Source organism: Hakea prostrata, chromosome 2 (assembly GCF_041222555.1).
Source record: "Hakea prostrata isolate BN-2017 chromosome 2, UWA_Hpros_2, whole genome shotgun sequence".
Classification (NCBI taxonomy): domain Eukaryota; kingdom Viridiplantae; phylum Streptophyta; class Magnoliopsida; order Proteales; family Proteaceae; genus Hakea; species Hakea prostrata.
The window spans coordinates 51,521,034-51,541,018 of NC_142601.1; the positions used below are offsets into that span (position 1 = coordinate 51,521,034).

General features: G+C 37.8%; 1 protein-coding gene across 1 annotated transcript; it reads left to right on the top strand.

The window, feature by feature from the left end:
* The first annotated feature begins 1,711 nt into the window (after window positions 1-1,711).
* LOC149024765 (ubiquitin-conjugating enzyme E2 28-like) lies at window positions 1,712-9,568 on the top strand. Its single transcript, XM_089144972.1, has 5 exons — window positions 1,712-1,898; window positions 2,758-2,862; window positions 6,352-6,479; window positions 8,554-8,658; window positions 9,191-9,568. The coding sequence occupies exons 2-5, from the start codon at window positions 2,793-2,795 to the stop codon at window positions 9,332-9,334; spliced, it is 447 nt and encodes a 148-aa protein (XP_089001098.1). The 5' UTR covers window positions 1,712-1,898; window positions 2,758-2,792; the 3' UTR covers window positions 9,335-9,568.
* The last annotated feature ends 10,417 nt before the right edge of the window (window positions 9,569-19,985 follow it).

Here is a 19,985-nt window from a genome sequence, read left to right on the forward strand (position 1 = left end):
GTTTAGTCAAAGTTTTTTGTCACACGATATCTAATGAAAGACATGTGTGATGGGTTGGGTTGATAATATATATCTATATATTTTTTATTTCATCATGAAAGTTTAGTACCTTAGTGGGTTTACAATATATTAATTAAAAATATTAATTATATGTGATGAATATTCAAGAATATTAAATGGTTTTACTCACAATTATTATCCAAATAATATTTTATTTAACTAAAATTAGATAGTATTTTAATTATCACTTTAAGGTTGAACTTGAGGTTTTAAAGCTCCTAGTAATTATGGAGGTTGAGACAGGCATGCAACAATAGCAAAAGCAAGCAAATTGAGACATTCTTCACCCAATCAAGGTAGGTATGTTATACAAAAGGAAATTACAAGCGAAAGATTTTTTTTTCTTCTTATTTTTGCCTGAGTCTCCTCTTGCAAGTCTTAGATGAACATTAAGGCCAGGGCAGGGATCTTTACATACATAGATATAGAGTTGTCAGTGCTTTAAGGCCTCCATTTTGGATGTCAGTACAATTTGTTCTAATAATAATGTTATTTTATTTAATTTTTAATCAAAAGATATAAAGTTGAGTGTGTGTTTGTCACTATTGATTAAAGGCACCACCGGAGGTAAGAGTGTCAATCGGTACGGTTTCAATAATTCGATATGGTTTCAACTTTGATTAATGAAAATCAGAATCATACCGTGCAAAATTTACACGGTACAGTATGTTTTCGGTATTAAATTGGTATGGAAAAATGGTTTAAACACGGTATCTAGTGTGGTACAAATTTTGTACGAACGAACTCATACTACTTTTGTTATTAGTTCATTAAGATCCTACTAAAATTGCGATCAAACAATCAATAGAATTTGATATTAACAAAGACAAAACAAGTAAATCTAAGAAGAGGAGTGAATGACAAAACGAAAGACTAATACAAGGAATTAGAGATAAGATAAAAGTAAAGTGTTTTAATTATAAAATTAAATTTATATCTCTTAATTTGGTACGGTACTAATTTAGTACGATTTCGGTATATACCGACAGTATGAGTACCTCTAACAAGTACTGTGCCATACCAAATTTCAAAATTCGGTTTCGGTACATACTATGCCGAACTTTGAACGGTGTAGTTTTAGACGGCGCGATACGGTTAAACGATTTTTGTACGCAATTAATATCCTTAATCAGAAGTAGTGATCTGATGGTCCTAAGCTCACTCTCAAGTGGTTTGGTAGCCACCATAACTTAGGTTCAAACCCCCTCTACTCCTCTGTTTCTCAATTGAGAAATCATGGGTTCGACCCTTGTAGACGACAAAGATGACCCCTCTAAGAATATAATCAAGGTGCGCGCAAGTTGGCCCAAATGAACCTCAGACCAAAAAAAAATAAGACAATTATGTGATCTTCAACGTTGGCTTAGGGTTATTATCACCTTTTGTGGATTCCTGGAGCCGAAGAGGTTTTACGTCTCACCCACACGTATTAAATCGAATCTTAGTGAGAACCTGCTGTTAAAGGGCAGCCGCCAGTGCAAGGCAGCTAGCTAGCTCTCCCTCATTCTCTCGTGGTCTAGGAACTGTATGGGAAGGGATAAAAAAAACTGAACTATAGCTTTTTAGTCTCCATACACATTACGTAGTAAACAAACGCACCCTTGTTAAAATATATCTCTTCTAAAATGTATAAATAGAAAATAAAGGACATTAAATTAAAGTACTACGAGAGCGAAAGTAACGACGCCAAAGAGAAGCAGACGATATCGTAATTCGTAACCCCCTTCCCGGGGAAAAAGCAGACGTCACAACGAAGCTCCGTATCTCCTTCCTCGCTGCTACAAATACAGAACAAGAGTAACCCTAGACTGCTTGGTCGTGAATTCTCCAGAGTTCGTGTAAGATTTTCTTAACTACGTGATTTTCTAAGTCGATTTGTGTTGTTTTGCTTGTTGGTTCGTAGGTATTCCATCCCTTTTGCTTTATTAATGAGTTTTAGGGTTTCGAGTTTGGTTGCGGTCATGTTCTGTTGTTATCTTTTCTTGGTCTTGAATTTTGGACATGCTGGATCTCGTTGGATAACGTGAATAATGCCTCGAATTTTCGGATTTGTTTTGCTGTATACTTTGGTTGATCTCGTTTTTGGTTTTGGTTTTGCGTTTCTTTTGTCTTGAATCTCTTTTGTCTTGAATCGACACTAGTTCGAGCAAGATGAATTTTTTATGGTTGTATTTTTGGCTACTTTGATCTATTTCAGCGGATCTATTTGTTTTCGATTATCAGTTTGTGCTTCTTCTGCTCTGATATTGTGTGTTTTATTTTCCTACCGTAAGGGAGGCGATGTTTGATCTCTGGCTCTATGTATTCTTTAGGTTTGTGATCGTTTAGCCTGTTAAGATAATCCGAGATTTTCTTTTTGGTTTTGGTTTTTCTTTCCCATGCATGATTGCGATGACTTTTGTTGGTTTAAGTTGTTCTGATTGCCTGATGACTAGTGACTTCTCCTTGTTCGCGAGACAAACCCCCCCCCCCCAAAAAAAAAAAAAAAAAAATGAATAAATAAATAAATAAAGAAAGAAAGAAGAAGCAGAAGCAGAAGAAGAAGGGAAGTCAATGAGACATAGTCTTGCCAAGTTATCTATTAAATTATGGTTTTCTGAAGCTTGATTATGCCCGGTGGATACCCTTTTTTGGTTTCAAGAGTTCGATTTTGCCTAGTGATGTCCTTGCAGTTGACAATCTGCATCACTTGTGCAGTGCTTGGTGACTCTTCTTTGTGTACTTAGTATTTGATGGCTTCAAAACGAATCCAGAAGGAGTTGAAGGACCTGCAGAAGGACCCTCCTACGTCATGCAGTGCTGGTTTGTTCTCTCTATCTCTTTCTTGGTTCCTCTCAAAATTACATTGTTGCACTATCTCTGCCCACTTCTGTTGCTATGAATGTTTACTTTGTATGTTTTTCTGCTTCATGGAAACTTGAAATTTTAAAAAGTAAATAAAAAAGAAACTTGAAATTTCTATATTGCAATCTGATGTTACTGTTTCATACTTGTGCTTGGCATGTAATTATACTCACCAAGCTTGGTATGTGTTCATACTACCTTTCACCATTTGCAATAATAGATTGAGGACAATGATTATCGTATGCTTGAATGACACTGCCTTTTTCCTTATTGGTACTCATTTTCAGTGTTATCATGAGAGTGATGAGGCTAGTGAGAATGTTGTTAACTGTGTATTACTGCATAAAACCTTCTTCTTTTCCCTTTTTCTGCCCAGAAGGGTTCTGTGCGGTTGGCCACATTATCTGTTACTAGCCATGCTTTGAATTTCATCATGGAAGCATTTCACTCCAGGATCATATTGTTCCCCTCCTTCGCTTAATATTTTCATAAGGCAATTTTATGATTGAATGTATGCCTCTAATTATGTTGGTGAGCATTGAAGCATGACAGAAAAATAGTTGAGGTTGACTTTTGAGGTTGGAGGTTAATAGCTCTTCTAATTGATCCAGCCAACATCTGTTGTCGACCATTTTTTTAAGTGTTTGAATGACAGAACCAACAGGTCTTGCCTAGCTAGAGGATTTTTTTAACCTTATTTATACGGCTTCCTACCATGATTTACTGATGGGTGAATTTTTGTCTAGTCAATTTTTTGGTCTAACTAATTGGACAGGTCACCTAATTGTTAGCCGGATGTCTCCAAAAGTTTTTTCTTTCCCTTTTTTTTTTTAAAGCATGGATGATTTGTTATTGTTCAGTGAGATTACTTTATTCTAGAATTGGTTTAAGGCTTGGCTTAAGTTTCTACCAGATTTTACCATTGGGTTGATCTTTAGTTTGTGTGATGCTATTGAAATCGGCTGAAATATAGCGATCATTGTAGGCTTTAAATTGATGCTGGTTATGGTTGGATAATGATTAATATTATCTTAAGTTGTTAGCACTGAGTTAGTCTAGGAGGTGCATGAAAATTATTATGTAATGAAATTCTGTATGTGTCTGGTTTGAAAAGCCTTGTGAATTAGAGCTAATCTGAGATAATTGTTTTTATGATGTACTTGGTGAAGGATGTTGGGTTGTTAAGAAGCATCATGGATAAACTCATAGTAGCATAAATGAGGATGTTAATATGAATTAGTGGCAAAACTAATTAGTATAAGATAAGAAATGTTCATATTAGAGCTGATCACGGAGTAGCACCTATAAATGATGAACAACGAGAAAGTATATTGTGGTGGCATGACAATGTTCTATTGAGGCCTTCAACACTCCTTATTGGCGAAGTGATTTAATCTGGATCAAAGGACTAGGATGGCAAATTTAATACTCAATTATTTCTTAAATCTGCTGATTATTCTTTTGATTCTGAGCACTAATTTGACATCCAAACCTAGCCTTTGGATTAGAAGTTTCTTTATCTAATCATTCAGTTAGCCCATGACTTGCCAAACTCATCAATGGACCTCCCTCAGTGTGGTATCAGAGCTCAACTTGAAGTTTGGCATCATGTAGGTTGATCAATACATCTACAACTTGCTACTCCCAATGAAATTCCATAGTTGTACACTGCAAGAGAGTATGAGGAGGCTGTTTATATTTGAATATTTGTGACCAAGAAGTATAAAATGTTGTCATCCTATACCTCCTTTATGCAGAACAGGCTACTGGGATCCTGACGGGAAGTTACTGGAGTAATTGATTAACAAGTAATCACTTGATTGAATATCTGGATGGAGCCTGGAAAAGTATTCCAGATGGAGAGAGACAACTTGATCCTTGGTTATATGGGGATCGAGATGTTTGATTACCTTGTTCCTTGTCAAATTTTGGGTGTAGTGAAGCTGATCATCGCTGATTTTGGTCTTGAGATGTGATGGGTCATCACACCGTCAAAGATGGTAATTCTCAATGTTAACTGAGTGATGTGGATCCAGGATGAGACTTTTCTAATGAGGGAATATTACATGTCCAGGTAAGGCTTAGTTTTGAATTTAGGCAATGTTTTAGTGTAGGTTAGGGTTGAGCTTTGGTTTCTAGGATTTATTGTTGAGGCACAGTTTAAGCTTAGTTTGTTCTTTGAAGTTTTCTGTTTTGTTGTCTAGTTAGGAAAGTTTTAATAGTGGAGTGTGAGTCTAGGTAAGGCAGATCCAGGGGTTCTGGAGAAAAAACTGGATACGTCTAGGTCCATCCAAATGCGCAATAGCCAAATGGCGAGAGTTGATGGCAATTCTGTAATTTGTAGGGATCAACTAACGAAAGTAAAGCACTGTACTTGTATGGAGATCATAAGTAATTGTCAATTTATAATCTAAAGTACTGTACTTACATGGAGAGGAGTTATAAGTGATGGTCAATCTTAGAATCTAAAGTAATGATAAAACATATTATTGGAGCAAGCCAGGTTATAAAGGGAAAGTTAGGAATAGAAGAATGGAAACAATAGGAAATTGCAATGGTAGGGTTTATCTTCAACCTCAGCCTGCAGGAAAGATGGATGAACCATCATGCTGCAAGGGAAAAGAATGTCTTTAGTTGTTATCCTTTGGACATGAAAATTTGGGTGAAAAACCACACTCAAGACACTACAACATACGACCAACAGAAGGCCCAAAGAAGAAGCAAAGATAGAAAGAGGTCAAACCTTGATCCAGACCTGGCAGTAGGTACTGGTCAAATTTCATTTTTGGGTCCAAGCTGAGCATCTAGAGTTTTAGGTCACCCATGGGTAGGCAGTTGTTGTTCCGATTGTTAGGCGGGGGGGATTGCATTGATGGTTTTCAATCCAGCTGTAACTGGATGCTGCTACTGGCCAGAAGCAGGGGATGAAGAAAGAAAATCACTGAGAAGAAGAAGAGATTTCAGGGAGAAGAGGGGGGGAGAGGAGAGGTCACATGACCTATAGCATTATACTCTTGCAACATTACCAGAAGAACAATGTCACATTCAATTAAAAAGAACTTCGGTGTCCTAGGACAGAATTAGGATTAATATCGGCTTCCTAAAATCTAGTCTATTGAAAATAGAGAAGAAAACTCATTTTGCTTGCCGAGTAATGTGCTACATATGTTTCCCGCATAAAATCATAGGAGTATTAACATTTTTGGGCTTTTGAGTGTTGAACCCTTCCTACCTGTGGATATGGGCATTGGGATAATATTTTGGACTTTTGATGTCTAGTTTTGTCTCATACTTGTTTTTTTTTTGACGTCATGTTACTTCTACTTTTAGAGTTTTGGTTGGGACTTGAATTTTTACCTTGTCATCCTGTTGAATGTTATGTCTTATTGTCCATAAATATCATTTGGAATTACTGTTGGATGACATTAATTATGTACTTTTTTGTAGGGCCTGTGGCCGAGGACATGTTTCATTGGCAAGCAACAATTATGGGCCCAGCAGACAGCCCATTTGCCGGGGGCGTGTTTCTTGTAACCATTCACTTCCCCCCAGATTACCCTTTCAAGCCCCCAAAGGTAATTGTAGCTATGTGTGTGCATGTTCATGTGCATGTGTCTCCTGCAAATTCTTTTCTTCTAAGAATAGTTGAGCAACTTTTCTTTCTCTGAATCTTGAAATTGTAGAGAACATTGCAGATATTTCTCAATTTCCTTGGACTGTGCTTATTTCATGTCAATGACTTGTATGGCGATGTTTGTGAGCTAACTGTGTTGTAAATCCTGTTCCCTTTCTTCTTCTCTTAAATGGTTACTTATATCTGTTGTATTTCATTGAGATTACAAGATGACGTTGATGCTTGTGTGGGGGTTGTGTCCGTTAAAGTTTTTCTGGTTTCTTTTGTTTTTTTGTTGGACCCAATCTTCTAATATATTATATGGAGTAGGACTTCAGCAACCGTACTTCAAACAAGTGGCCTGAAGATCAAAAGTTTTTTCCTAGTCTGATTTCCTCCTTTTTTTTTTTTTTTTTTGGGGGGGGGGGGGTGAAGATATAGGGTGATCCATGTATCTGGTAGTTGCAACATTTATGTACGTCTGTGGCCAAGGTAATCCCTAGTTTGGTGACCAGGTTGGGAGATCCATGGTTGTGTCACTGACGTCTGTGCAGAAGGGGTGTGTAGCAAATCTTATCTGTTGGTTGTGTAGTGAACTGTAGGCGTTTTACATAAACCCAGACCCAGGAGAGTGCATATTCGGGAAATGGTGTCTATAACTGCCCTCTTCAAAGTCCATGGGTTGTTGCCAATATCCTGGATATCTCTGTCTGTTTGCTACATGATCAAACTCCATTTGACTGAAATAGGGAAACTAATAAGAGCATAACTACTGTGTTTGGTTGTGGCTTGGTAATCTATTTTGGACCCTTGAATGTAGGCTAACCATTAAATTGTATCTTTTATTTTAATAATGTAGGTTAGATACAAAGAATAGTTAATTTTGAGTGTTGGAAGTGTCAATATGGATAGTTATAGGAGTCTCTGCTTTAGCTAAGAAGCTATTCAATTTTAAAATTATTCTGTTTAAAAGAGTTGTTATACTTGTTTAAGGTTATAGGGAAGCTTTTTTACCTTTTTAGAATGAAGTTGAGATCATTTATAATTATGTTCCGGTTTTCCTATAACTCATGCAATCCCTGAATCAGTAGCAAGTGGATTGAAATTAATTTTCGATTAGTCTTACAATCCCTAAAATAGCTATTTTTTGCACAAAAGGGAAATCAATTGCTGTTTTATGGAAGATCTCATATATTAAGTGAAAACTAGATGGGAGCTCTCTCTCTGTTCTAGCTCGCAGGACTGATTGGCCCTCCATCTCTCTTTTTGATCCGTTTTCTCCCGTCTCATTTTCTTCTGTACTTCCCTTTGAAATGATTTCTTGTTCTTCAGCTTCATCAAGGTGTGTTACTCTGCAGAAACAGAAGTTCATCTTCCTTGGATGATTTGTGCTGCTGCTAATAGACATTGTGGGGGCATTGTTGTTATTAAATTCTGATCACTTCATCTTTTTGCCTGTATAACGGTTTTTTATTCAAACTGCATCTGGGAGTTAAAGGTTTATCAATACAGATTCTCAGCTGGGTCTGCTCTGCAATGTTGCAATTAGGCATCTCTCTTCTAATTACAATGTCAAATTGTTGACTGAGACCAGGAGTACTTCTTAGAAGGGGTAAAAACTGTTCAAACGAATATGACCCCAACGATCCTATGATATGGGGTGAAATGCAGGTTTTAATTGATTATAGTCCGATATTCTTGGAAACCCATGAATGTATGATGTTCTGCCAGCCAGTTAATGCCTCATCTCCAATGAGTTAGTAACAAGCATAAAGAAAGCATGAAGGTTTTCTTTGACCAACTGGCTACCCTAGATTCTTCCAATTAATTTTCCTTTTCATCCCTCTTGTCCAAATTGAGCGCGTTATGGACGGCTAACTACACCCTCGTTTTCTTTGAGGGGATGAGGTCACAATCCCTCCTTTTCTATTTCATTGTTAATCGTTTGTTTTCCAAGTGGTTTGTGTTTTGGTATCTTTTAAATTTATGTATTTGCTTTTGATTTCTTGGGTAATCTAAAATATAAATCTTGTCAGGTTGCCTTCCGTACCAAAGTATTCCATCCCAACATCAACAGCAATGGGAGTATCTGCCTCGACATTCTCAAAGAGCAGTGGAGCCCAGCACTTACAATATCCAAGGTGACATGCTTCAAAAATTCTTGTTTACTGTTCTATTGTCAATTCCGATGACTTATCTGAGGCAGACAACGTCATGCTCTTTTATAATGGCATGAACAACCCATAGTGGGGTTAACTTAAACCTGATACTTCATATTAATCATCCAGTTACACTTGAACTGGATGTGCAGCCTGACATCCCAATTATGTTTGTGATTCTCCCTATAACTGTTAATGATTGGAATCAAGTCCAATTTCTGTCTTCCTTGGATCCTAGTGACCCCAAGCAGTAGATTTGGAAACTTTATTTGCTTTTTCAGTCAGCATTAATTATTAGCACATCTTGATTGATGAACAATGGTATTACCAACCGGTCATAGGGGTCAACAGCAGGAAGTTAGAAGTAGAGAAGACTTATGTTTTAACAATGATGCTTTAATGCTGAATCATTACTTAACCCTGAGAAGAAAAAGGAGTGTTGGCTGCAGTGGTGTGATTATTTGGTTGGGTTTTTTCACATTCTTTTTTTTAAAACTGGATTTGAGTCTTGCAGGTGCTGCTGTCAATCTGCTCCCTTCTTACCGACCCAAATCCTGATGATCCCTTGGTGCCAGAGATTGCTCACATGTACAAGACCGACAGGGCCAAGTATGAGTCAACTGCTCGGGCTTGGACCCAGAAATATGCAATGGGGTAGAACCCTTGATATGTCTCTAGGTTTTTTTTTCCCTGGATTAATTCCGATCAGTAAATAAGGGGAAAATTGATAGGATGTCCAAAGACTGAAGTTAGTTCGGCATTTTGTGCCTTCTATAATTAAGGTGGTCCTTGTTGGAATGTGAATTTTCTGTGAATTGGATATATATTATCGTATATGATCTATATAATCTTATGTTTCCGTCCCTTACTAAATGTGAATGTGATGGTTCCTGAAATGCATAAACCTTCTTAACGAACAAAAAAACAAAGAAGAGAGGGCTCGTTTTGCAATCTTTGACGAGGAAAACACCATAGTACTCACACTCCGTTCAAGTTGGTGTACGAGGCCTTCTTGGTATTTGTAAATAGGTGCTTGAGTGCTGTCTCAATAAAAGGAGGGGCTGTTGAGACGAACTGCAGAAAATGAAGAAAGGGTTGCTAGGAAAATGAGGTTGGAAGTAAAAATATTCGGGCAACTAATTTGGTGCTTCTTCTGGGGTCACGCTTGAATAGAACGTGTTCAACCCCATTGCTTATTATTACTTTTGAAATAGGACTACCTTTTTATTTATTTTTTTCTTCTTAAATAATTATAATGGTAATAATATGTATATTTTTTGGTCAGGACGAAATTTGTATTAAACTCTCCAGAGAAATATTGGAGGTATTAAAAGAATCAGACAACATGAACGACGGGGTGGAAGGCTGCCACCAAGCCTAACTCAGCCTAAATAAACGACTGGGATCCTTTGGCAAGGCAATCCGCTCTGTTTATATATATAATAAAGGTTCGAAACAAGATTTGAACTGTGGAATCATTCCTTGTAATAAGCTGCTAAAAAGTGAATCAAAGAGATCGATCTGTCCCATTAAAGGGTAAAAAAGCAGTCTTACTGTAGAGTGATCCTCCATTTTAGAGACTTGAGAGATTGAGCGAACAAAAAATAGCTAAAAGTTCAACAGAAAGGGTTGAATGGCCAATTCAAGAGACCACTCAGAGCTGCTAAGAACGCCTCTCCCAGATTCCAGATTGAGATGTCCACGCCCGCCATACTTCAATGGTGCATCCCATGCGCCATCAGCAAAAATCCTAAAATGCTGTTGAAACGGAAAAAACGGGCCCCCGCCCCCGCGGCCCCCCCCAACACAGGGGCGGGAAAAGAATTCTTCTTTCAAAAGGTTCCCGGGCCCAGGGGGGGGGGAAGCGAGCGGCCCCCGGGGTGAGGCGGCCTCAAGGGACCCCGCAACTGGTGGAGTAAATTGTTATTCCTGTCCTGCTAAGAAAATTTGAATTCACCAAGCATTTTTTATAAAAGCTTGGAGTTTGTCAAAGAGGGATATACGTATACCCCCCTATATAGGAAATATTTGCCATCTTTCTATAAGATCCACACATAAATGGAGTATACACAATCCAAGTCACCTGAATTGTTTAAAGTAAGAATCAATAAACATTATCCACTCTTGCAAAGTAGCATCAGTAAAAAGTAGAATATCCAAACAAAAAGGAGAAGCTTTCCAACAGTTTTGAGCATAATTACATTGAAAATGACATGAAAAATACTTTTTGTACTTGAAAGACATGAGTAACACTAAGAAACCTGGCTGCCGTGCCCTATCAAGGAGTATTTTGTTTGTTGGAAGAGCTTTATGAGACACACACCATAAGAAGTCTTTGACCTTTGGCACATTATTATTAACTTTCCAGATCTTAGACTAATTGCAGAGGGGGGGGGGGGTGAAAGGGTGTAAGCTAGAAGAGCCTAGAGATGTATGAAATGATAGAGCAACACAGTATGCAGATTTTACACAACCTTCCATTCTTTAATTTCTTCCAAATCCATTCGTCATTGGTAGTTTTGGATAAAATTGGGAGAGATTGTATAGCTGGGACCTCATAAGGTGAAAATAGGGATTGAAGCATGGGTAGGTTTCTTTGAAGAATATTCTAATGTATTAGGTCATGTACCAAAGTGTGGCCACTTGGTAAGAAAGTCCTAGGGTTAGATGGTCTACCTACATTGGGAATCCAAGGATCCTAATAAATGTTTGTAGTTAATCCATTCCATATTTTCCTAAATAAACCCAATTTAAGTATATCCCTCCCCACCAATATAATTTTCCAACCTAGAGAGACCCTTTTTGGGGCATGGGCTTCGACTTGAGGAAAGAACTGGTTGTAAAGCATTTTGCCTTCATGGTGGTGGCCCATATGGAGTCAGGGCGAGTGATTAATCTCCAGCCTTGCTTGGCTAGGAGGGCCTTACTAAAAGTGTGTGGCTCCCTAAGCCCAAGTCCACCATGATTTTTGGAGAGGTATATTGTGTCCCATTTGACCCAATAAACACTAGATCCACCTCCAAATTGCCACCAAAAGTCGCTTATCACCTTTGTCAATTTATTATTAAGGTCCTTAGGTAAAAGGAAATTTGACATAGCAAAAGTTGGCAAGGTTGTAGCAACAACCTTGATTAACACTTGTTTCCCAACATGGGATGACAATCTCTCTTTCCACCCAGCTAGTTTTGTTTGAAGTCTGTCAAGAATATATGCAAAAGTTTGTAATTTGGACTTGCCAAACCAGGATTGGGAGACCCAAATAAATCCCAAATGATGCAGCCTTACTAATCTCAAGAATGGAGGAGATAATCCTATGTGCATCCTAGGAAACCCTCCTACTAAATAGAAGGTCTGATTTTGTGGTGTTAATGTGTTACTCTATGACCTGCTTATATTCTTGCAAAATATGACCTATTAGAACAACATTTTCTGAGTTAGAAAGAGTAAAAGTATATAATCATCAGCAAAAAATGAATGATTTATTTTAGGTAAAGTTGGGAGATGCATATGCCAGGTAGCCTAGGGATGCCTACAGTTGAGGTGTGTCTTCTTGACAAAGGATAAATGTGCCAGGGCTTAGAGGGCATCCTTGCTGTAAGCCCCACGGAGGTATAATCCTATTTGTTAATTGGCCATTTACCTTAGGCCGGTGTTCAATCCACAATGGTAATGCATGACAGTATCCATTGGATTCATTGCTTAGCAAAGCCTAAGAACCTATAAGTTTCCTGAACTAATGACCAATCCATTTTGTCATAAGCCTCACACAAGTCTAATTTGAGCATCATGTACCCAATTTTGGATTGCAATTTCCTCATGAAATGGAGACACTCATGAGCCAAGTAGATGTTATTTGAGATAAATCTACCTAGTTGAAAAGCACTCTACAGAAATATCAAAAGGACATTTTCCATTCCCCAGTTACAACTTAGGCAAATACATTCCAATTCAATCATTCATAACTACAAATGATGAATCATTCATATAAGAAATAACCAATCATTTGTAGTCAATATAACAAGTGAATCACATGAGTAAGGTCCTACTCTAGTTACAATAATTACAGCAGTAATGTAACTATAAGTAAGTCATGAAAATAGTAGTATGATCATGCAATTCAATTCAAATATAAGCAATCATGTATTTTAGGTTATTTGCGGACAAACGTCCTTACCTTAGTTAACTTTGTAAGACTTCGGAGAGAAGTATGAGGATAGGTCCAAAGTTACCAAATAAACCCTAAATAAAACATAGGTTAGGCATTAGGAACAAACTCTCAAAGAGTGGAAGTGAAACGAACCAAAACAGACTTGTTGTCACGGCCACTGTTGGTCGACTTACCATTATCACGGGTCATTCGACTTCAATACCCCCATTGAAAGGGTAGTAGCATGTGTGGGTACCTAGCCATGCAATCTAGACCTCCTAGGTATGTCATCCAGTAACCATGATAGTGTTGGGGGAATCAGAGAACAATGTCCCATACCACAGTTTCTGATATCCCAAACTATGAATACCCCAAAAGGTTATCCTCAATCATTGTCACAACACATCTTGATTCACTATCACATAATCAGTCATTCAACATTATATAGTAATTGAAGTACATATAATCATCATTCACAACATATAACTATCAATGAATCATTTAAACTACTGTTATAGCAAGTTATAAGAACAATAATGCATATGAAATTATAAACACTTCACTATAAATCATGTCAATACATATATGCAAGAATGTAACCTTACCTGTCAAAGTTGAAGAGACTATTAAAGTGCAGTTAAACCTCACACACAACAAGTCTAGAGAGCTTCAGTGATCACCTATGATAGGGTTACAAAGTTATATTAAGAACAAAAGTCAAATCAAAGCAACAATCACACTGACAGAGCCTCCGTGATCCAGCAGCTCACTTATGGCGATTGGTTGGGCCAGTCAACCGCCTTGAGCAACCGCCCCTATTACAAGCAAAATCTCAAGTCCAAAATTATGACTTTTGATCACCCATCTTGACCCGATTTTGGGATGATCTAAATCCGGATTTTGTTCTTAACAAATTTAAAAGTCATACTTAACCCAAACCATGAAGATGAATGGTTTGGAAGAATAACATCATCTCCTACGATTTAATCAACCCTTGATTCATATATAAGGATTCGTTTTGGGTATGATCTATTCGTGATCATTGATGGAATGATGTTAACCATCACAATTCATCATCCACAAAATTATGGGGGAAAGACAACACACCATTATAGAGGAGAAATAGTAAGAAGAAGTTTGAGATCATCTTACCTCCAATTGATTTACAAAACGGATCACGGATCGAAGCTTCTCCACGAATCAATCGTTCCTCACCTTAGAACATGTGCTCTCTGCCTCTTAACCGTCCATAGCAACCTCCACAAATATAATAATACGAAAACAAGTCGTGGTTGGTTATTTATAGAGGGCCAGAATAAAATAGGGTTTAATTCTTGTAAGCAGACCTGGTCAGTCACTTGGGGCGGTTGATTGGTCAATCAACCACCTTAAGTAACCGTCCCGTAGTACTTTTCAGTACTTGGGTGCTTTGCTCAATTGGCTGATCCCCAACACTAACCTAACCGTAGCCAACATGTGGGGGTGTTAATACCTTGATCCTAGACATCTTCAAATTCAACTTGACTCTGGCTAGTGATCCACTTTCCCAGTCCATCAGGGTTTCCACTGGATCTCCTTCAGGTTCCCAGTATGGCAGGTTCTTCATCGGTGGAATCCCAGTCCATGGGTTTAGGGCATGGATCATGGACTTCAATCCGGATAGTCCACAACTTATTCTAGTTAGATCTTCAGGTACTCGGACTTGCAATACGAATTAAGGGTTAGAATTAGGGGGTTGTTACATAATTGATTCATCAATCCATGTTAAAACCCTTAATCCCTTCGGTCTGGATTTAAGTTTTGTGCGTTTTTGAATATCTGCTTGCTCCAACTCAATCTAGGTTTCTCTCTTTTTCTCTATCAAACGAGAAGGGATGAAGATTAAAACAAAGGGAGTTAGGGTTATAAAGTGAAATTACAGTAATAACTCGTCCATACGATACGGTTTTTGGTACTCGGTATTGAGAATACGATATTTGGTATATGGCACTACGGTACAGTATTTGGAACATATTGATATTATGCTACCTAAAACATATGCCGTATTGTATTGAATTGTCGAATTCGGTTTTCGTACAAGAAACTGTACGGTACGATATGGTACAATTTAAACAATGTGCTTTCGCTAATGGTCTTGGTACCAAATTGAGACCCTTACTCCTCCTCCTCTATAACCTAAAAATACAAAAGAAGACTAGCCCTACTCTGCTTGGCTGTGAATTCTCCAAAATTTGGTGCTTGGTGATTCTTTTTCGTGGATTTATTAGTCTTTGATGACTTCAAAATGGATCAGGTAGTTGAATCTCATGCAATGCTGGTTTGTTCTCTCTCTCTCTCTCTCTTGGTTTGTCTCAAAATTACAGTGTTGTCACCATCTCTACCCACTCTATTGGGATTTTTATCCGCTCCAATACTGACAACGTGCAGTTAACTCCAGTTGATCGTTAGATTTTTGACACATTGCTTATTCCAATCCAATGAACATCATTTCATCTAGAAAAAATGCCCCATTATAGGGATCGACAATTCTCTCTCTCTCCTCACCCAGCTCTCCCCTTGTCCACCTTCTTCGTCTTTGGCTCTAGCCGCACCGATGTCTCCACCACCACTGCCTTTTTCTTCTTCAACTCCGGTAGCATGTCAAAGAGAAAATCGAAAGAAGAAAAATCACAGAAGCAATCGTTTGAAGATTCTTGTGGAATGGGGACTATTTGCTCAAGTCTTAACCTTTCTCTTCTCCCTTTGGCTTGCTTTGATTTTCTAGCATTCCTGCATGACCCTATTTTATCTCAACATACACCAACAAAGTAAGAACCACAATTCTTCCTTTTCAAGCACTCCTCTCCCATTTTCCTATGATTCAACATTCCTTTCGCAGTTCTTTCATAAACTTTATTATATTTTTCTCATGGAAAGTCAAAATCGATGAAAATTTTCAAATGCATCATTGGTATTCATTGATGCATATGGGTTAGATCTTGTGATGGTTTTCTAGTTTTCTTCTCTCATCGTCCATGCAATGCTTAATAATCCATTAATTGCAATGCTGATTGAAAAATTGAGCGAATTGAGATTCATTTCCATGGGTTGCAGAAGCTTTTCTTTCATAAGCGTCATTGTCTCCCTCTTCTTCTCGTCCGTTGCCCATAATAGCTTTGCTCTTATTTATTTAGATGCCCTTCTTCATCAATATGTTTATAAGGCACTTGTTTAACCTCACACCAAAATTGAGAAGGCAAGTGACAAGGGTGATAGAATCGATTGCTCTCGGAGTTGAAGAGGAAGAAAGCGGTGATGATGGCAAGGTTGGCGTTGCTAAAGCCGAAAACGAAGAAGGTGAGATGAGAGCTAAGTGAGGAGAGAGAACTATTGAACCCTAGGTGTATTTTTCTTCAGAATAAATATTGTTTATCGGATTGGAATAAGGCACATGTTAAAAATTTAACGATCAACTAGGCTAACTGGATGTTGTTAGTACAAGAGCGGATAAAAATCCCTTCTATTGCTATGAATGTTGGCTTATATGTTTCTCTGCTTATGTAAACTATAAATTCCCCCCCCCCTCCCAACAAAAAAAAAAAAAAAAAAAAAGAAAGAAAGAAACAAGAGAAACCCTTAACAATTAATTATTTTTATAAAGAATTTATTTGTTGCACAACCCATTACCCAAGTGCCATTGCGCTTTCGGAGAAAACATAACTATTTCACCAAAATCCTCTCTCCCGCTGAAACATCATGTGTCTTGCAAATTTTTTCCTCAAGTTAAACTCCATTGCGAGGAGCTCAAAGACTGAAGCTTAACTCCAACCGATGTGCGCAGGTAACCTTTCTCATTCTCTATGTAGTTCCTAAGGTTTCCCATGGGGTAGCTAGAGTACCCTTTCTCTTTCTTCACTTACTCTCAAATTTGAGCGTCTGTGTGTAACGAACAACAGATGTTAAACCAACAAATTTCTTGATTGTGATCTACCTACATCCCATCGTTTCCTTCAGTGGTATCTATTTCACTCCTCCCAACCGCTTCTCTTTCGCTTTTCTTCTCGTTTTTTCCTCCTCTTTGATCAAATTGTTGATTTATGTGTTTACCTCTACTTCTTCCCTATCTCTCCATTCTTTTTCAGTCTAGGTTTTTATTTTTTGCGTTATTCTTAGTGGGTCGTCTAGAATCCGGTGCATGTTAGTTCCTTTTGGTGATTGGAAATCTCAAACTTGTGATGAACCCAACAATTGTTGGTTCCGGTTGCAAAATAACTAAATCTTTCGGTCAGAGGCATCCTTAATTCCAAGAACACTGGATTTAGCATTCTCCTAGAGAAGAAAATCCCATTTTTCCCTATTCCGAGTTATATTTCACCTTCAAAATTGCTATTCAGCTACTTAGAAAGGGAAGTGAGGTGTAAGTCGTGTCTGTTGACTTGGGATTGCTTTAAGAACAAATACTTATTTGGGTGAAGGTTTATGCGATATGACATCACTTCCTGTATGATATACGTTAAGCAGGTTAGGATCATCTGACCTTTTCAATTTTGATCCAGATCTCCTACATTTTTTCCTAAATCATGCAGCCTTGATTTTCTCCCTTAGTTGTCAATTTTTTATGTTCTGATCGTAATGTTGATTGGATGCATATTTTTAAGGCTAACAAGTATTGTATTGTGAAATGTCCTTATCTTGAATTTTTCTACTCATAGAAAGAGTTTCATCAGATACTCCTTGTTGTTGTGTCCTTTATTTGTTTTTAACATAAGCATCTTTTGAAAATTGATTAATATTTTCTTGTGTTTGAAACACGTGTAATGACAACATTACCAGATGTATTTCAACAACAAACCCATTACCCAACAAAAACACGAATCCATGAATCAATTTATTTTAATTCAGCAACCTCTCTGATGCAACTATTGACTTGAATAAGGATAACCATCAATAAATAGATTGCAACCAAGATCAATACGATAATGAAGGCAAAATATACTAATCAAATTTTCTTTTAATAACATAAGAAAGAGATTATAAAATGATATAACGGATAGATGAAAAGGGGGGGGGGTAGTGGAATGGGCTATCTCATCCCTGAGACTCTCACCCACAACTATCTCATCTGTTGAACATGGATTCTTTCATAAGCAATGGCGACATTGCCTGCAAATTTGATTTCTCAAGAGTTTGATATTCTATTGCAAATACAGGGCCTTATTACAGTTTGGCTAAAGGTTTACAATATATAGAAACTTAGTGGACTGAAAATAGAAACTAATAACTTAAAAACCATAATTATCAAGGCGTCGCCTAGGCGACACCTTGGCGTTCTGGCAGTGATAGAGAGGTTGAGGCGAGGAGCGCCTCAGGGGGAAGTCCATAAGGCGGTTGCCTAGGGCTCTGAGGTATAGCTGATACGTCGCCTTGGACGCATTTAACCCATTACCCAAGTGCCATTGAGCGTTCGGAGAAAACATAACTATTTCACTAAAATCCTCTCTCCCGCTGAAACATCGTGTGTTTTGCAAATTGTTTCCTCAAGCTAAACTCCATTGCGAGGAGCTCAAAGACTGAAGCTTAACTCCAACCGATGCGCGCAGGTAACCTGTCCCATTCTCTATGTAGCTCCTGAGGTTCCCCATGGGGTAGCTAGAGTACCCTTTCTCTTTCTTCACTTACTCTCAAATTTGCACGTCTGTGTGTAATGAACAACAGATGTTAAACCTGCAAATTTCTTGATTGTGATCTACCTACATCCCATCGTTTCCTTCAGTGATATCTATTTCACTCCTCCCTATCGCTTCTCTTTCGCTTTTCTTTTCGTTTTTTCCTCCTCTTTGATCAAATTGTTGATTTCTGTGTTTACCTCTACTTCTTCCCTATCTCTCCATTCTTTTTCAGTCTAGGTTTTTATTTTTCGCTTTATTCTTAGTGGGTCGTCTAGAATCCGGTGCATATTAGTTCCTTTTGGTGATTGGAAATCTCAAACTTGTGATGAACCCAACAATTGTTGGTTCCGGTTGCAAAATAACTAAATCTTTCGATCGAAGGCATCCTTAATTCCAAGAACACTGGATTTAGCATTCTCCTAGAGAAAAAAAATCTCATTTTTCCCTATCCCGAATTATATTTCACCTTCCAAATTGCTATTCAACTACTTAGAAATGGAAGTGAGGTGTAAATCGTGTCTGTTGACTTGGGATTGCTTTAAGAAACAAATACTTATTTGGGTGAAGGTTTATGCGATATGACATCACTTCCTGTATGATGTACGTTAAGCAGGTTAGGATCATCTGACCTTTTCAATTTTGATCCAGATCTCCTACATTTTTTCCTAAATCATGCAGCCTTGATTTTCTCCCTTAGTTGTCAATTTTTTATGTTCTGATCGTAATGTTGATTGGATGCATATTTTTAAGGCTAACAAGTATTGTATTGTGAAATGTCCTTATCTTGAATTTTTCTACTCATAGAAAGAGTTTCATCAGATACTCCTTGTTGCTGTGTCCTTTATTTGTTTTTAACATAAGCATCTTTTGAAAATTGATTAATGTTTTATTGTGTTTGAAACACGTGTAATGACAACATTACCAGATGTATTTCAACAACAAACCCATTACCCAACAAAAAAAGGAATCCATGAATCAATTTATTTTAATTCAGCAACCTCTGTGATGCAACTATTGACTTGAATAAGGATAACCAGCAAGAAATAGATGGCAACCAAGATCAATACGATAATGAAGGCAAAGTATACTAATCAGATTTTCTTTTAATAACATAAGAAAGAGATTATAAAATGATATAAATGATAGATTAAAAGGGGGGGGGGGTAGTGGAATGGGCTATCTCATCCCTGAGACTCTCACCCACAACTATCTCAGCTGTTGAACATGGATTCTTCCATAAGCAATGGCGACATTGCCTGCAAATTTTATTTCTCAAGAATTTGATATTCAATTGCACATAAAGGGCCCTATTAAAGTTTGGCTAAAGGTTTACAATATATAAAAACTTAGTGGACTGAAAACAGAAACTAATAACTTAAAAACCATAATTGTCAAGGCGTCTCCTAGGCGACACCTTAGCGTCCTGGCGGTGATAGAGAGGTTGAGGCGAGGAGCGCCTCAGAGGGAGTCCATAAGGCGGTTGCCTAGGGCTCTGAGGTGTAGCTGATGCGTCG